Below are 17,396 nucleotides of genomic sequence, written 5' to 3' on the forward strand. Positions count from 1 at the left end.
GGATGAGATCGGGACAAATTAAAGTTCTGCATTCTTTCCTTTCCTGCGTTTCATTTTTTTCGTTCTTGATGATCGTCATGTCCTCCCTGAAGTTTACGTCTCGATGATTTGGGATGTTTTACTTCTGTTCTCCCTTGTGGGTTTCTTTTTCTGATGGCTGTATTAGCGTCGGCCATTGCATGGAAATGGGCTTAGAGAAAATTATAAAAATGTATAAATGAGATACCTCGAAGTCTTGAGTGATGTTTAGCCATTTGAACTATGTAGATAATTGTAAAATCCCGGTTCATTTTAAGCCCAACACCCAGTAGGCCGCGCAGCAAGTCGACCACTTCCATGATACCCATAGTCCTGTGGATATGCCAATGGATTCTTAGGAGTAAGTTATGGCAGCTGGACTTTCGCACAATTGTTTCTCGTACGATGTCTGCTTGATACTGGACGTGTAGTATATTCTCGCAACATATATTATTGTGAAATCCTCTACGAATATTGCTAGATGGTGGCTGCGATTATATATCACGACCCCGGGCATATACATGGCTTTGGTGGGGTCCATAGCAACACTTCAAGACGAACTCTTTGCAAAAATCCCACTTGAATTTTTTAAACACGATCGTTTCAAGTAGAATATATGCACTGTGGCTTCGAAAGCGGATTGATTTCCATCTCAGACGGGATGGGGCCCTGGCTGACGAGATGTCATGACCCAGGACCCCGAGAGTTCTTGGACTGGCACGAGGTGTTATCATTTACTTCCAGTTGAAGTCAGTAACTGATCCTGCCCGGTAGCCTAGTGGGTTAACTCCCCGGCTGCTGTAGCCACTTCGGTGGGTTCGGAGGTCGTAACTGCGAGGAAGCTTCTGTGGAGCAGGTGCGGCTCTCCGGCGGGTGAGGTTTTTTATATTTGACTTCTATCTAGGATGTCTCCCTTTTAAAGTATTTTTATCATACTTAATCTATATCAAATTAATCACTGAATCTTATAGAATAGATTAGTCCCTTTTAAAATCATTTAAAAGGTGGTCTGGTGGTTATATCATATGTTGTTTGTTAGGTGCGGCATCGATGTGAAGCCGTGGGCTGTACATGGAGCATCGCCATGAAGTACATAGGGAGCGAGAGGTCGCGGGTTCGATTCATGGCGAGGGCGACTCTTTTTAAGACTAGCCCGTAGTACAGTAGTATACCGGTGATCATTTCGTTCCATAAGATAGAGCAATCATCTACGTACTTAAGTGTCATCTTTGTATGGTCTAGATTGAACGTTTTGCAAAACTTCATATTGTCTATTTCGCGATATGCATTTCCCCCAGCTGGCCACACCAGCAAAGAGGAACGAGAGCTACCCCGAGAAAACCCAGAATGTGAAGCATGCCATCTTTCATTAGAAACCAAATCAATAACAAAGGGGGGTACCAACTCCGGTTGATCATGTAATCAAGTAATGAAATGAGAAACCGTGCCTTGAGGAGGGTCATCATCTCATTCCGTATGCCGGACTCGGGGGAGCAAAGCACAGAAAAAACTGCCCCCGAGTCTCTTGTTCGCATCGTAAAAACACATTCAGACAGACAGCGCAATGATTGAAAAAAAAATATTCAATCATGTTTTTCCTTTTTTTTTCCTCTCCGGGTTTATATTTCCTTTCATATCTCTTCGCCATTCCGTCGCTTACTTCCGCAGCTGCTCCCGCTCAACCTCGTACATGAAATCGAAGTAGGGCTTGTCGAAGTGGTGAATACGGACGTAACCGTCCTCACCACCCGAGGCATATGCGGTACCGGCGGGGTGCACGTCGATGGTGTTGAGGGGACCGAAGTGGCCACGGACACGGCCGATCTCGTCTTCGAAGACCTTGTGGTAGAAGCGGGCCTCGAACTTACCCTGACGGGCAGAGGTGGTTGTGACATCCATGGCGGCCTGACCACCACCGAGGATAACGTAGTCCTTCTTGGCGGTAATGGAAGCAGAGTTGAGGGGGGGTATCGGCGACGTAGGTCTTGAGGATAGCGAGGTTGCTGGCAGCCATGAGCTAGAAAGAAAAGTCATGTTAGCAAAACGATACCGAAACAGTATAGATCCAACGGCGCATACCTTGGCAGACTTGTCTTTGGAGGCGGTGATGAAGTAGGTGCGGTCGGGAGAGAATTGGAGGTCGTTGATCTGGTGGTCGAACTCGTGGGCCTGGACGTTCTCCAGCTGGTCACCAGTCTATATTGGAGGTATATTAGTATTCCGGCCAACATTCCCGTAATTTAGTCGCGCAAAAAGATAAAAGCTCGGCGTACCTTGGGGTCGTATTGGCTGACGCTGCCATCCTCGTGTCCAGCGATGATGTACTTGCCCAGATAACTCCACCCCGCCACGGTAGCCTTGCTCTCATTGCAGGTAATGCGCAAGCTAGGCTCATCGGCCTGAACGTTCAAGTTGTTGAGCTCGCCGTCACCGTAGGCAATATCGAAAACCGCAATTGTACCGAGGAAACCCATGCGCTTCTCCGTCACGGCCAGCAGCTTGGATCCATCGGGGGAAAAGGCCACCCGCTTAACAGCCGTCGGGAAATCCCAGGTCTTCACACACTCTCCAGTCTTGATGTTCCATAGCCGAACGGTGTTATCTGCGGAACCGGTAGCGAGGAGGACGGTGTTGGGGCTAACGTCGACAGTCCAGACGGCACCCTGGTGACCAGAGTATGTTCCGAGACGCTCGCCGTTGGCGGACCACCACGCGCACACAACCTTATCCTTGGAAGTCGAGAAGAGGAGATCGCCATCGGTGTTGAACTTGATTTGGGTCAGGGACCGTTCCTGGAGAGACGCCGCACGGCTACGGTTAGTTTCTTCGAGAACCCAAACGGGGCAGAGATCGCACGCACATGGCCCGACAACAGAATAGGCCGCATCTTGGGACGGTGCGACAGGAGTATTCGAACCGAAGGAGAGGAAATTCGAGGTGGATCGGCGTAGGAAGGAGGGGTTCGAAGAAGGCGGGTATACCGGAGGGGGTCAATCTCGTCAACCTCACTTTCTTTGACTAGTGAATTTCATCGCACACTCGGCCACTCAGCGCCAAGACCTGGCCGTATCGAATCCCGCTTTCCGGAGAAAACAATATTCCGGTATCTACACGTGACTGTACCCCTCCAGCCCTAACCCTACAAAGATATCAAGGGGATACATTTATCCGTTCCGAGGTGACTCATCGTGCTGCAGTCGGGACGGGACCAGTGTCTCGGCATTGGATGCCTCAGGCTACCAATTTCTCGGTGCAACCAGCCTTCCGTTGGTATTCACTCCGAGAGCCTCCTATGAGACGACAAAGGAAACGAAACCCAGCGAAATACAAGGAGCACGAGGTGTGTGAGGGGGACCAAAAAGCTACAGATGAGAATGTGAAGCTTTTCCACTCCGATCTTTCCCTTCATGTTTCCCGGAACCAATCCTCCCATAGCCCCCTTTCCTTGTGATCCCGAAGGTGCAGCAAAAGTAGCTCCGAGGGTTCTCGCCCCTAAAGAAGCAATAATTATTCATGCCACTCTTCCCCGCCACGGGACCCCGCTGTCGCTTTTCCTGCGCAGCGCGAGCGGCCAATTTTCGTCTCCGCACTCTCTCTCCGTGGTTTTCCCTTCCTCTCAACCACTTTTCCTCCGCACGAGGGGTTCGAGGAATTGCTGTACCGTCCTTGTCTCTATTGACTAGTCGGTCTCCACTGAGTCCAGCTTTTAAAACCCCGCCGGCCGCCTCTTGTCATCGCACGTTCGCCAGCTCCGCGATCATGGCGTCTAAGATTGACGGCACCGCTATTGCCAAGAGCATCCGTGAGGGTCTCAAGGCTGAGATTGAGAAGACACAATTGACAAACCCTCGGTTCAAGCCGAATTTGGTGATCTTCCAGGGTAAGCCTCTTGTACAATGGAGTAGTGATGGGATGGCGGTGACAATGACTAACCTATATTTTTGAACTACAGTTGGCAATCGGTCTGACTCCAGTCAGTTCTTCTAACTTCTGTACTAGGTGAAATAGAAAAAAAAATGAGCTAACTAGCCCATAGGCACCTATGTGCGCATGAAGTTGAAGGCCGCCCAAGAGGTGAGATTGCCCCTCCTTCAGATGAAGCCTAAACCGATAAGCTTACTGATCCCTGTCCCCTCATAGGCCAACATCATCTGCACCCTCATCAATGTCCCCGAATCCAGCACCGAGTTGGAGCTTGTCCAGGAAATCACCAAGGCCAACAATGACCCCTCCGTCCACGGCATCTTGGTGCAATTGCCCCTCCCCGGCCACATGTCCGAGCATACCATCACCTCGACCGTTGCAGATGAGAAGGATGTGGATGGATTTGGTGCTGTCAACATTGGAGAGTTGGCTAAGCGTGGTGGACGTCCCCTGTTCACTCCTTGCACTCCCCTTGCAGTCATGGAGCTGCTCAAGGCCAGCGGTGTTGACCCCGCCGGCAAGGAAGCCGTTGTTCTGGGCCGCAGCGACATCGTCGGCAGCCCCGTCAGCTATCTGCTCAAGAATGCCGACGCTACCGTCACCGTGTGCCACTCCAAGACCCCCGACATTGCTCGCGTTGTGAAGAATGCCGATATCGTTGTCGCCGCCATTGGCCAGACCGAGATGGTCAAGGGCGATTGGCTCAAGCCTGGTGCCGTCGTGATCGACGTCGGTATCAACTACAAGCCCGATGCGACCAAGAAGTCTGGTGAGCGTCTTGTCGGTGATGTCGACTTCGAGTCTGCTTTCCAAGTGGCCTCGCAGATCACCCCCGTCCCCGGTGGTGTTGGTCCCATGACCGTTGCCATGCTGCTGAAGAACGTGGTCTCCGCAGCCAAGGCCTACTTTGAGAAGCAAAAGGACCGCCACATTACTCCTTTGCCTCTGAAGCTGCTGACTCCCGTCCCATCTGATATTGCCATCTCTCGCGCCCAATACCCCAAGCCCATCACTACTGTCGGTTCCGAGATCGGCATTGCTCCCCACGAGTTGGAGCCCTACGGCCACACCAAGGCCAAGGTCAGCCTCGAGGTCTTGGACCGCCTCTCTCACCGTCGCAATGGCCGTTACATTCTGGTCTGCGGTATTACCCCTACTCCTCTCGGAGAGGGCAAGTCTACTACTACTCTCGGTCTGACCCAAGCTCTGGGTGCTCATCTGAACCGCATTGTCTTTGCCAACGTCCGCCAGCCCAGCCAAGGTCCGACCTTTGGTATCAAGGGCGGTGCTGCCGGTGGTGGTTACAGTCAAGTTATTCCCATGGACGAGTTCAACCTGCACTTGACTGGCGACATCCACGCCATCACTGCTGCCAACAACCTTCTCGCTGCGGCCATTGAGACCCGCATGTTCCACGAGGCTACCCAGAAGGATGGAGCTCTCTACAAGCGTCTCGTCCCCGTCAAGAAGGGCACGCGTGAGTTCAAGCCCATCATGTTCCGCAGATTGAAGAAGCTTGGAATCGATAAGACCAACCCCGACGACCTCACCGCGGATGAGATCCGCCGCTTCGCTCGTCTGGACATTGATCCCGAGACCATCACTTGGCGTCGCGTTCTGGATGTCAACGATCGTCACCTTCGTGGTATTACCGTTGGCCAGGCTCCCACCGAGAAGGGTCTGACCCGCGAGACCGGATTCGACATTTCCGTCGCCAGTGAGTGCATGGCTATTCTGGCTCTCAGCAACAGCTTGGATGACATGCGCGAGCGTCTGGGACGCATGGTTGTCGCTACTTCTCGCAGCGGTGACCCCGTTACTTGCGACGATATTGGTGCTGGCGGTGCCCTTGCCGCTCTGATGAAGGATGCCATCAAGCCCAACCTGATGCAGAGTCTCGAGGGTACCCCCGTGCTGGTGCACGCCGGTCCCTTCGCCAACATCAGTATCGGCGCTAGCTCCGTGATTGCCGACAAGCTGGCTCTGAAGCTGGCCGGTACCGAGCCCGATGAGGACCACGACGCCAAGACCGGTTTCGTGGTCACCGAGGCCGGATTCGACTTCACCATGGGCGGTGAGCGTTTCTTCAACATCAAGTGCCGCTCCTCGGGTCTGTCTCCCGATACCGTGGTGATTGTGGCTACGGTCCGTGCTCTCAAGGTCCACGGCGGCGGTCCCGAGATTAGCCCGGGCGCAGCCCTGCACGAGATCTACCGTACCGAGAACGTGGATATTCTCCGCGCCGGTTGTGTCAACCTGCGCAAGCACATTGCCAACGCCAAGCAGTACGGCGTGCCCGTCATCGTTGCGATCAACCGTTTCGAGACTGACACCGAGGCTGAAATTGCCGTCATCAAGGAGGAGGCGATCGCTGCGGGTGCGGAAGACGCTATCCCCGCCAACCACTGGGCTGAGGGTGGAGCCGGCGCCGTTGACCTGGCCAAGGGCGTGCTCGCCGCTAGCTCCAAGCCCAAGGACTTTAAGCTGCTGTACGATCTGAACGGCAGCATCCAGGAGCGTATTGAGCGCATTGGTAAGGCGATGTACGGCGCCGAGAAGGTCGAGTTCAGCGAGCTGGCCCAGAAGAAGGTCGACACCTACACCAAGCAGGGCTTTGCCAACCTGCCCATCTGTATTGCCAAGACGCAGTACTCGCTCAGTCACGACCCCGCGTTGAAGGGAGCCCCTACCGGGTTTACCGTGCCCATCCGGGATGTCAGACTGGCCGTGGGTGCAGGATATCTGTAAGTTTCTTTTTCTCCGGGGACCCCCACACTCTTTTAATCACAAAGTATAACGGACTCGATGTGAGATCACGTGCTAACCTTGATGATTTCTAGGTATGCTCTGGCCGCCGATATTCAAACGATCCCCGGTCTGCCCACCGCACCGGGTTACCTGAATGTGGATATCGACACCGAGACCGGGGAGATCGATGGACTGTTCTAGAGTCATTGAATTTGACGAGGTACAGTTCGGTTTTTTATGAATAGGAATGGATAGAATTGGCAGGTTGTATATACAAAGGCGAGGGTTGCCTGGGTTATTCCTTAGGAGTGAACTATGCAGGGAGCTTCTTCTTTTTCAACACATAACATTTACGACGATAATCTGGCGTCCGAACGGAGCAGGTCTGAATTAGACGGGGAAATATTCAACACTGGAAGCCAGATGATTTTCTTTTCACAAGGGGATATGAGAGGAAACAATATAATGAACAAATTCTTTCTATATGTCTTGTGCGGAGTACATACGAGTATGATGATGGTCTGTTAACTATATCGGTCTATGATCGCTGGATGCCGAGTCGCCTATTTACCTGGTCACATCATCTTATCGCTTAGATGATCGTATTACTCGGGCGAATGCTTCCCGTGCCAAAAGGTGGCCCCTTCGGTGAGAGACCGCGGAGAGACGCTCCGAGCTCCGGCAGCGCGACCGCAAACCGCCCAGCGGGTCTCCGGTGGGTAGCGCCTCTCGCTTTCTGACTCGCCCAGGGACCGCGATCGTGACTCAAGCTTGCTCGTCTTGGACTCTGGATTCTGAAAGGGGGGGGATTAAAGATCAGTGATTTTTTTTTTAAAATAACCTCCTCCACCGGGCCATAAATAAGGACCCAGGGTGAACCTAGGAAGAATTCATACGAAACTCCTCCGTGCTGTTCATAGTTTAGTGTCCCGTCTCGTGACGTCCGGCTTCGGCGCTTCTATCCAGCGGAGTTCGACAGTTTTAAAGAAGAGACATACTTTCAACCGGACAAGGCTTTTTCCTCCCTCTTCGCTGCTCTCAACTCGTTGCTTCTGCCCACTCGGTAATTCCCCCAGTCCCCATTTGCCTTGTCTGGAGTTGTCCATTATTCCGGACTCTCCCGTCTTGCCCCGGCTTTTTTCCACTTTCTCCAGGTCCTTGGGCAAGGTGAGATATCCTAGTTCTCCAGGCACGGAGTATCCGTGTCCTCCATATCCAAAGGGTATTTGGATATTCTAGTCGGAAATACCACGTCGGGGTGTCTGCCGTGAGTCTTATGACAGTGAACGGACAGAGAGAAGACCCTCGTCACAAGGAAATACTTCAACGATACGGCAAAGCCGGGGATAGGCGCTTCCGACTCCACTGCCGCAAGTTGCCATCCTTTCTGCCGAATATCGTTGCCTTTTCCCCTCGGTTGTTCGCCCCGACAAGTTCCCTCCGGTTTATCCAATTCCCCCACGTCCAACTCGGCCAATCCCACCAAACAGAAAGCTCCAATTGCAACCCGCAGTACTGACTTCCCGACCCTTCACTCTGCCAGTGCGAATCGCTATTCCCACACGATGATGAACTCCCACTCCCTTCGGTCCGCTTCCGCTTTCGCGCGCCGGTCCCTGGCGACCCCTCCTCCGTCGATTGCCCCTCTCTCTTCTTCTTCTCGTCTTCTCTCTTCAACTTCCTTTACTTCTTCTACTTCTTCTCCTCAGAGATCCTTCTCCTCTGCCCTCCGTCTTCCTCGCACTACCCGTATCGCTGCGTCTTCCCGCTGGTCCGGATCGACTCCTACTCTATACCTCTCTCAATCCCGCAACATGGCTACCGAAGGCCCCAAGATCAAGGTCAAGAACCCAGTGGTGGAGCTGGATGGTGATGAGGTATGGGTTCTCCTTTCCTTTTATAGTTCAAACTCTTCTGGCCTCGGCGCGTGTGTCACAAGCCTCGCTTCGCTTTCGTGCTTTCTCGGGTGGTTATCGTCCTTCGGTTCCCTGTGGACGCGGGGAAATACGGGGGTGGGAATCCACTCCCCTTTTGTATCATGTGTCAAAGGGAAACAAAATCCACCCGAGAATCGAATCAGCCAGCCAAACGAGAGTGACTCACTTGAAATTGCATTGAATGTGGTGCTAACCGGAGGGTGTTGATTGTAGATGACCCGTATTATCTGGCAAGAGATCAGGGAAAAGGTAAGCCTCGGGAACTTCCCCTCCTTTCTTATCAATCATTCAACTATACCCTTTTACACTTTTGCCCCTCATCGGCCCGCCCAGTCCTGCATGATCGTCCCGAATTGCGGTTCCGCATGCAGGATTGATGCATCACATTGGCTCATTCCTTCTTGATTCTGTCCGAGACTAACGCTGTGTGTCCCAATAGTTGATTCTGCCGTAAGTGCCGCTTCCTATGTTTGCCGAAAGTGATCTTCCCTGGCATGTCACTAAATCTTAATCAAGTTACCTCGACATTGATCTCAAGTACTACGACTTGGTAAGTTCCCTTCCGTAAGCCCGCATTGATGACGTCTCCCAAAGGAATATCTCGGGGCTAATCCATGTCCTTGTTATAGGGTCTCGAGTACCGTGACCAGACCGATGACCAGGTCACCGTTGATGCCGCCGAGGCTATCAAGAAGTACGGTGTCGGTGTCAAGTGCGCCACCATCACCCCCGATGAGGCCCGTGTTGAGGAGTTCAAGCTGAAGAAGAGTACGTACCTGCTCCTCACCGACTGTTTGTATCACCCCTGGTCCGAATACTAATTTTTGTCCCGATAGTGTGGCTGTCCCCCAACGGTACTATCCGTAACATCCTGTAAGTCAAAAGCTAACCTCCACTTTGAACTTGACTCTCCCCCCCCCCCCCGGAACCAATCAACTAACAATCCTGTCCAGCGGCGGTACCGTCTTCCGTGAGCCCATCGTCATTGACCGCATCCCCCGTCTGGTGCCTGGCTGGAGCAAGCCCATCGTCATTGGCCGTCACGCTTTCGGTGACCAGTACCGTGCCCAGGACCGTGTCATCCCCGGCCCCGGTAAGCTTGAGCTCGTCTACACCCCTGCCGGTGGTGAGCCCGAGCGCGTTCAGGTCTACGACTTCCAGAGCGGCGGTGGTGTTGCTCAGTGCCAGTACAACACCGATGAGTCCATCCGCGGCTTCGCCCACGCCTCTTTCCAGATGGCCCTCATGAAGGGTCTCCCTCTGTACATGAGCACCAAGAACACTATCCTCAAGCGCTACGATGGTCGCTTCAAGGATATCTTCCAGGAGATCTTCGAGCAGGACTACAAGAAGGACTTTGATGCCAAGAACATCTGGTACGAGCACCGTCTGATCGACGACATGGTCGCCCAGATGATCAAGTCCGAGGGTGGCTTCGTCATGGCCCTCAAGAACTACGACGGTGACGTCCAGTCCGACATTGTCGCCCAGGGCTTCGGTTCCCTCGGCCTGATGACCTCCACCCTGGTCACCCCCACCGGCGAGGCCTTCGAGTCCGAGGCTGCCCACGGCACCGTCACCCGTCACTACCGCGAGCACCAGAAGGGCCGCGAGACCTCCACCAACCCCATCGCCTCCATCTTCGCCTGGACCCGCGGTCTGATCCAGCGTGGCAAGCTCGACGAGACCCCCGACGTCGTTGCCTTCGCTGAGGAGCTCGAGCGCGCTTGCATTGAGGTCGTCAACGACGAGGGTATCATGACCAAGGATCTTGCTCTCGCTTGCGGCCGCAAGGAGCGCGAGGCCTGGGTTACTACCAACGAGTACATGGCTGCCGTTGAGCGGCGCCTGAAGGCCAACATCAAGTCCCGTCTGTAGATCTTTTCCCCCTTTCATGTTCATTGATGCATCTTTTCTTTTTTTTGATATCTGCGTTTTACCCCCAATGTAGATATGGGGCTACAGCGCGATTCGCCTGGTCTAGCCTGAGCTATGTACAGCTGTGACGAATAAAAAATTGTTGTTGATATCAATTATATTCCAGTGCGTAGATTTGAATAGTTGTACTGATTGTCAATCGACGAAGCCTGGCGAGAACACATTTTGTAAGATACAGACCCGGAGATACGATGAACGTTTCCAAGAGCCAAATAGTCTTCACCATTGTCCCGTATCTCATCTCCTTTCCTTTCTATGATCTATATCGGGTGAAATCACCAAACTAGACACTCACCAACAGCCCTCACAAACCCGTCTAGACCCAATTCTCAAAATAAACTTCACACTCGACTATTAACCCCCAATCTCATCTCTAAGCACGCCATGTCCTCTGCATGACATGCCCATGGCAGGTTCTGGCCCCCGCCACATAAAAGAACCGACAATCACCCGATGGCACGAGCAATCTTTTCTCCAGCAATCATCAACAACGTCTTCGGTCAAGTATCTCAGTCTCCAGTCGGCAACAAGTACTCCGTCAGCAACAAACTCCACCGTCGATCATCGGCCTCCCCGAGTCCCACAAGGGGAAGAGGACCCCCCACGGCCGAAGTAGCCAACTGGCCAAGCAAACGGCTATGATGATGTTTTCTCAAAAATCCGCCAAGGGTCCGCCACACACGACTCGCAAAAGTACGATGGACCAGGTGACCAGGTATACCTTGAATCGTGCGTTACCCCGTTCCGGGAAAGATTAGCGTGAACCCGTTATTAGGTACGGAATCCGAAGACAAGGTGGGCTTTCTGATTAGAGGTCCAGATTCTGGTTGGATCTGTAAACGAGTGCTGATGGGGTGGATTTGGGTGTTTTGGCTGGGTCGATGGGGTATAGACTTTTATTTCATCCGAAGAATCAGCGGGGGGACAATCAAATGGTGTGACGGTGGGATGGGCCTAGAGTTTTCTCGAAGAATGATTCTATTGGGTCTGGGTCGGGGGCGAGGAATATACTTCGAGTTTCTCGGTAGTTAGCATTTCGTATCTAGGGTTATCGGGCAAGACTCGGTGGGTGGAAGAAGAAACCGGCGTCTTAGACCAGTGAGATTGGAAGTACAGGGTTGCACTTAGATCACAACCCCACAACTTTATTTTGAACTAATGCAATTGGCAGGTCGCAGATACCATGGGCCTAGTTACTGTCAGTCGTAAGGTTGATCCGGTCCCGACTCTTTGACGCAATCGTCCACGACTTTCCTAATGCGGCCAGTGCACGGGGTTTGGAAAGCCAACCAGATGCCTCGCTCGTGAATCACCAGATCTTTTGGAAGGGAAGTGCGAGGGTCCCTGATAAGAGAGTGAAGAATTCTTTATTCTTTGTTCCGGGATCTCCTAGTCTTAGGATCTACTTCTTAGAGCTCCGGATTTTAGATATCGGCATTGCATGATTCAAGATCTTGCGATACATATATTCCGTTTATCGAAGTCTCAAATCTCGAAATTTGGTTTATAACATTCGTTTTGCTAGTTTTATCCCTCGCTCGATTGGCGTTGATTGCGTTATTAAGTGATGGTGGTTGTGCTGAGATCTGGATCTCCCGCTCGACTTGATCGACACGCTCGCCTCTTACAAGGCCATTCAACTGAGATATTCGGTATATTATTCGATGGACCCGACGACGTCGCAGATCATCTTCCCTGAATATGCGGGTCCTCGCAATTACCACTACCTTCACCGTTTTTGCGGCTGTGTTTGTGGCTATTCGTCTGTGGACGAGGTTCAGGATAGTCAAGAGTCCCGGATATGATGATTTACTGATCTTTTTTGCATTGGTATGTTGATCGCTTCTTGTTGGGCTATGATCGAGTTCACTGGGGTAGACTAAATGCTTACCTGTTTAACCTAGATATGCTCTATTCTTTTTTATGCCTTCATTCTCGTCGGTATGCTGCCCGAGTGCCTTGATTGAATTTCTAAAGCTGCTAACAAGGTCTCTTACAGAGCGCCATTATGGTCTCGGCATCCGCAAGAAATATCTCTCCGACGACACCATCCAGAGTCAGATGCATGTACGTCTATGTCCACTCAAGCAACTCTCAAGTGCTTTCATCCTAACCATCCACCTGTAGTACCTCTGGCTCTCCATCCCCTTCTACAATCTCTCTCTCATCCTCGCAAAGCTCTCCATCCTAGTCCTTTTCACCCGCATCTTCCGATCCAGAAAATTCCTCTTCTGCACATACGCCACCATGGCCTTCCTGATCATCGCAGGACTGTGGATGGTCCTTAGCGGATTCCTCTTCTGCATCCCCGTGCATGACTTCTGGAATATGAATTATAAAACTCATACCGGGCATTGTTTGCCAGAGGGCCCGGTTTGGTATGCCAATGCGGCGATGCAGATTCTTACGGATGTGGTGATTTTGATTCTACCGATGCCTTTGCTGTCAAAATTGCATTTGCCGCGGAGACAGAAGGTGGGGACTATGTTGGTTTTTGGGGTTGGTGTCTTGTGAGTACCTCTCTATCCAGAGTGGCAAAGACTCATTCCAATTGCTAATTCGTTACAGTGTGATTGCGACGAGTTCAGCACGACTCTTTGAGCTCTCTGAAATGGTCAATAGTCACGACTTTACCAGTGAGTTATCCTCCCGCGTCATTCAAAATACCATCCACTAATCATATCCAGAAACCAACTCCCAAGCAGCAGTCTGGTCCTCCCTCGAAGCAAACGTCTCCATAATCTGCGCCTGCCTCGCCCCCCTGCACCCTCTACTATCCCGCATCTTCTCCTTCTGCTTCCGCCCACAACCCCTCCACTCCTCCCCAGCCACAAAAACCCACTCCACAATAACCCACCTCACCTCCTCCCGCAAACACTCCATCTACGACCAAACCAATCCAGACGGGAGTATATACTACAACGATTTCTTCTACTCCGGTCCCGGCGCATACACGGCTAGTATATCCAAGACGAACACGCATGAAGACGAGACACATCGCGAGTGCGAGGATGAGGATGGGATTCGTGTTGTTAGGGAGTTGAGAATGGTTTCTGATGCTCTGGTTCCTGGGGGTCCAGGGTTTGGACTGGGCTTTGAGAGTACGAAGGATGGAGCGTTTGAGATGGAGATGGGGATGGGGTTGAGGAGGGGTCTGCGACTGCTGGGGATGGGAATGCGGTCAGGAATACGAGTATTGAGTGGGATTTGGGGGATTGGGAGTTTCCGGATTATAAGGAGAGGATGAATTCTCCGATTTGAATTATGAGATGAATGATTTGTATATATTGGGCGTGCATTGGTTGGTTGGGTTGGCATGGGATTGGATGCATATATACACGGATATCATGAACACGATGCGATGCTTGGATTTGGATACATGGAAATGAGCTATCTTCTATAATGTGGACATTGGACCTGCCAGAAACAGACGGGCGTCACCGTAGTCAGCATGCGTTATACCTAAGAAGTATCTATCAAAGGCTCGACCGGGCAGCATCCCTCCATCGCATAGCTTGCTCAATCGCCTTTGCCACAGACACACACTTTTCCTCCCCAAAGCGTCCGCCCACAATCTGTAGTCCAACAGGCATGCCATCAACCAGATCGATATCATCTATCATAAAATTAGCACATGATTCAATGCCATATCTGCGGTGAGACTTACACTGCTCTTTATTAAACTTATCGCCAGCATTACGCGGGACATGGTCCAACCACTCCTGACAGGGGATATCCTTCTCCCTTGACACAGTAGTAGCAGGAACCGCCAAAGCAGCATACCCCAACAAGTTCCAGATACTGGTATATCCCACATAGGCACTGGATTTGACCCATGTCCAGGGCTTGTATCCGACCCATGGTGTGTTAGGCATGATGAGAGCATCAATGCCAGAGGTTGTCCAGCGGTCGAGGTATTCACTCTCATAGAGATATTTGTCCGCATTAAGCTGGAAGTAGTCAGCACACGCTCGCATCTCGGAGTATAGATTGAAAGGGGGATGACAGTACTTGATGAGTTTCGGATGTAGTTAGAATATCCTTCTCCGTTCCAACAAGCATACCCTCGATCAAAGGCTCCCCCGTCATCTCGATCTTCCTGCGACAGCCCTCGCCGCCATCGGAGAGAATGGCCTTTTCCCAAAGTTGATACGCATACCCATGCGATGATGCATCCCATTCGAAAACTGCATTCACTGGTCAGATCATACGACAGCGGATAATGATGCGATGGACATACCTTCATGGCCAGCTGCCTTCAATGCAGCAATGACTTCCTGCACTGCCCGTGCAATCGGGGGCTGAACCTTGACCACGCCATCATCAACCAGGAAGCCAATTCGAAGCCTCTTCGCTTTGAGTGAGGCCACGCTTCGTCGCCACGGTACGGGAGCGGTATGTTGATCGAGTTCCCACGGTGATGCACAAGGTAGAGCTTCCATATACCGCTCAATAGTAGCCAAACTGCAACTCATGGGACCCGCGACCGAGCGAACAATATCTTGACCGGGACTATACAAGATCAGTACTTCGCAGATTTGAGTGGTGACAATGGGGTAGCCACTTACTTTCCACGCTCATATGGATGCCGTCCCGGTGTAGGCGACAGTCCGTATAGTCCACACAGACTTGCCGGGATTCGAATGGAACCACCGAGATCCGTTCCAATACCAAGTGCACTTCCCCTAGCCGCAACGAGCGAGGACTCGCCGCCCGAACTTCCGCCAGAAATGAGGTTGCGATTAAACGGGTTGACACATTGCCCGAAGACGTGGTTATAAGAGTCGGACATCATCATTGACTGAGGCAGGTTGGTCTTTACGTATAACACAGCGCCGAGACGTCGTAGTGTTCGCGCCACTGATTTATCTGCGGGAGCAGGGGTGTTTGTTAAACCGACCCATCCTGTACGAGTATTAGTATATCGCCATGAGAGAATAGGCTTGAATGGAAGCACAGTTCCTACCGATCGACGTATCCACCCCCTTCACCGAAAACAAATCCTTGATAGAAACAGGCAGCCCATGTAAAGGTCCAACAGTCGTCCCCGTCTTCGCTAAATACTCATCCATCTCCTTCGCCGTCGCAAAGGCCTCCTCGAAGAAAATCTCCGTACAACATATCGTCAGCTGGTGAGCCAATGCCGCGCGCTTAGCGAACGCTCTCGTCAATTCTAGTGAAGACAGCTCCGCGGAAGACAATTTGCGAAGAAGAACTGTGATATCCGTTTCTTCCGTGAGTGCGTGTTCCGCCGGTGTGAGGATGCGTCGAATGTATGCTAGAGCATCCGGGTGTGATTCTACCAGGGGGACTGGAGAGAGTCGCCACTCGGGTGGAATGAGGGCGAGTTGGTTGGCGCGCTTTTCGGCGGCGCGTTCTTGGTAAGTTGGGGTTGTTATGGTAGCTGCCATGATGCAGTCGCTATGAATGATTTGGACTTGTAAAGACTTGAAACAGGATGTTTCTTGGGTAGAATCAGGCCCCTCGGATATTTATGTTGGAGAGTACTTGGTATAGATAAGAAATGCGGAGAAGTGGTAGATTACCTTCCGCATTCGGCAAGTAATCAAATGCACGCTAACAAAGAGACATGCGGAGTAGTTGATTAGTACTACGGTACTTGTTCAAATGCCCATCGCCAACAAACAACCGAATTGGTTCCTCTTTATCGCGTTAGATAATCCCCTTCTCCCTCCATCTCCGCTCACACTGTTCCTGACCATCCGGATATCTCGGAAAGTCGCACAACTGGCAATTCCGCCAATAACCCCGCACCACCTCGCACTGATCTCCGGTGCAGGCATGCATACCCGTCAGATAAGCAGATGTCGCCAGGTGCACGTAGAATCGGGATGAAGTAGGCATTTTGGATATTGCATCGCACACTTTATCCACCATGGAGGAAATTACGTCTGCATGTATTTGTGTACTTGGTGATAAGCTGCCCTTTGCTGTGCGGGCGAAAGAAATTATTGCAGCCGAGCCTCGGTAGGCCACGTCTGCGAGACTCACATCCGTCAAGTTATTCGTGTTGATGCGTAGAATTTGTTGCATCGCTCGGGAGCTGAGATCGATGGGATCGAGATCATGTTCGCCTTTAGCAAGGTACACGAATAGCTCGAATGTATCTGGCGGGCATCCCACCCAATCCAGGAAGTCCTGAGTTAGAATCTTGCGATGCCAATTATCAAAGATTAAGTCATTATCCCCTCGATTCAAGGTGCCCATCACGTCAAACCAGACCAAGTAGGCTAGCACGTCCGCTAGACCTGGTATTCGTTCAGTGAGAGCGTCCAGCTCGGCTTTGTTCGTACAATGAAGGTCCAGTAGTGAGCGCGCCCCATGTAGATGGCGCTGCCAATTGCCAAAGGATCCGCAGCAAACCTCGAACATGGCGAAGGTCCCTATCCCGAATAATGCAATAGGATGTGCGGAGTCAATGACTCTGCTGAGGTTCGTCAATGCGACCAGATGCGATTGGATGGAATCGTCGTCATTCGCGCCTTGAAGGCGCAAGCGTGCATAGCTTAAAGTATGTGATATAAGCTCGATGGTCTCGTCCGGAAGTTCTTGCTTGCTGGACTGGATCTCTTGGTAAAACTCGGAGAGAAGATCGATGAAACCATTCAGATTGATGGGTATATGCTTGGTGGATGGTACCCGAAGGGATTGAGGCTCCTGCGATGACCGATCTCGATCTTGCGATAAAGGCGAGCTTGAGGATGGTGATTTTTGCGAAGTTGGTTGTTCTTTTCTCCGCTCTTTATTCCCCATCCAGATGACTCTTTGCGGATATTGGCACGTCGCTCCACTTTGTACGCATGGTTGACA

The 17,396-nt window shown here is 51.7% G+C and overlaps 6 protein-coding genes across 6 annotated transcripts; 3 read left to right on the forward strand and 3 right to left on the reverse strand.

The window, feature by feature from the left end:
* Positions 1 to 1,674: 1,674 nt before the first annotated feature.
* tif34 (translation initiation factor eIF3 subunit i) lies at positions 1,675 to 2,905 on the reverse strand (the record flags this gene model as incomplete). The annotated part of the gene is made up of 5 exons (XM_056697718.1): positions 1,675 to 1,953; positions 1,997 to 2,035; positions 2,098 to 2,214; positions 2,292 to 2,810; positions 2,879 to 2,905. The coding sequence occupies 5 exons, from the start codon at positions 2,903 to 2,905 to the stop codon at positions 1,675 to 1,677; spliced, it is 981 nt and encodes a 326-aa protein (XP_056556243.1).
* An 872-nt stretch (positions 2,906 to 3,777) lies between these two features.
* N7496_004790 (C-1-tetrahydrofolate synthase) lies at positions 3,778 to 6,891 on the forward strand (the record flags this gene model as incomplete). Its single annotated transcript, XM_056697719.1, has 5 exons — positions 3,778 to 3,898; positions 3,971 to 3,991; positions 4,055 to 4,092; positions 4,159 to 6,686; positions 6,783 to 6,891. 5 exons carry the CDS (start codon positions 3,778 to 3,780, stop codon positions 6,889 to 6,891), a joined length of 2,817 nt encoding a protein of 938 aa, XP_056556244.1.
* A 1,364-nt stretch (positions 6,892 to 8,255) lies between these two features.
* N7496_004791 (NADP-dependent isocitrate dehydrogenase) lies at positions 8,256 to 10,505 on the forward strand (the record flags this gene model as incomplete). The annotated part of the gene is made up of 7 exons (XM_056697720.1): positions 8,256 to 8,567; positions 8,841 to 8,876; positions 9,067 to 9,077; positions 9,144 to 9,177; positions 9,257 to 9,395; positions 9,464 to 9,500; positions 9,581 to 10,505. The coding sequence occupies 7 exons, from the start codon at positions 8,256 to 8,258 to the stop codon at positions 10,503 to 10,505; spliced, it is 1,494 nt and encodes a 497-aa protein (XP_056556245.1).
* A 1,761-nt stretch (positions 10,506 to 12,266) lies between these two features.
* Positions 12,267 to 13,812, forward strand: N7496_004792 (uncharacterized protein; the record flags this gene model as incomplete). The annotated part of the gene is made up of 6 exons (XM_056697721.1): positions 12,267 to 12,395; positions 12,470 to 12,506; positions 12,565 to 12,632; positions 12,693 to 13,075; positions 13,134 to 13,201; positions 13,253 to 13,812. 6 exons carry the CDS (start codon positions 12,267 to 12,269, stop codon positions 13,810 to 13,812), a joined length of 1,245 nt encoding a protein of 414 aa, XP_056556246.1.
* Positions 13,813 to 14,041: 229 nt separating this feature from the next.
* N7496_004793 (uncharacterized protein) lies at positions 14,042 to 15,976 on the reverse strand (the record flags this gene model as incomplete). The annotated part of the gene is made up of 4 exons (XM_056697722.1): positions 14,042 to 14,515; positions 14,777 to 15,077; positions 15,134 to 15,470; positions 15,532 to 15,976. 4 exons carry the CDS (start codon positions 15,974 to 15,976, stop codon positions 14,042 to 14,044), a joined length of 1,557 nt encoding a protein of 518 aa, XP_056556247.1.
* A 262-nt stretch (positions 15,977 to 16,238) lies between these two features.
* N7496_004794 (uncharacterized protein) lies at positions 16,239 to 17,339 on the reverse strand (the record flags this gene model as incomplete). The annotated part of the gene is made up of 1 exon (XM_056697723.1): positions 16,239 to 17,339. One exon carries the CDS (start codon positions 17,337 to 17,339, stop codon positions 16,239 to 16,241), a length of 1,101 nt encoding a protein of 366 aa, XP_056556248.1.
* Positions 17,340 to 17,396: the final 57 nt, after the last annotated feature.

The sequence above is a fragment of the Penicillium cataractarum genome, assembly GCF_028827025.1.
Source record: "Penicillium cataractarum strain IBT 29864 chromosome Unknown utg000004l, whole genome shotgun sequence".
In the NCBI taxonomy this organism is placed as follows: domain Eukaryota; kingdom Fungi; phylum Ascomycota; class Eurotiomycetes; order Eurotiales; family Aspergillaceae; genus Penicillium; species Penicillium cataractarum.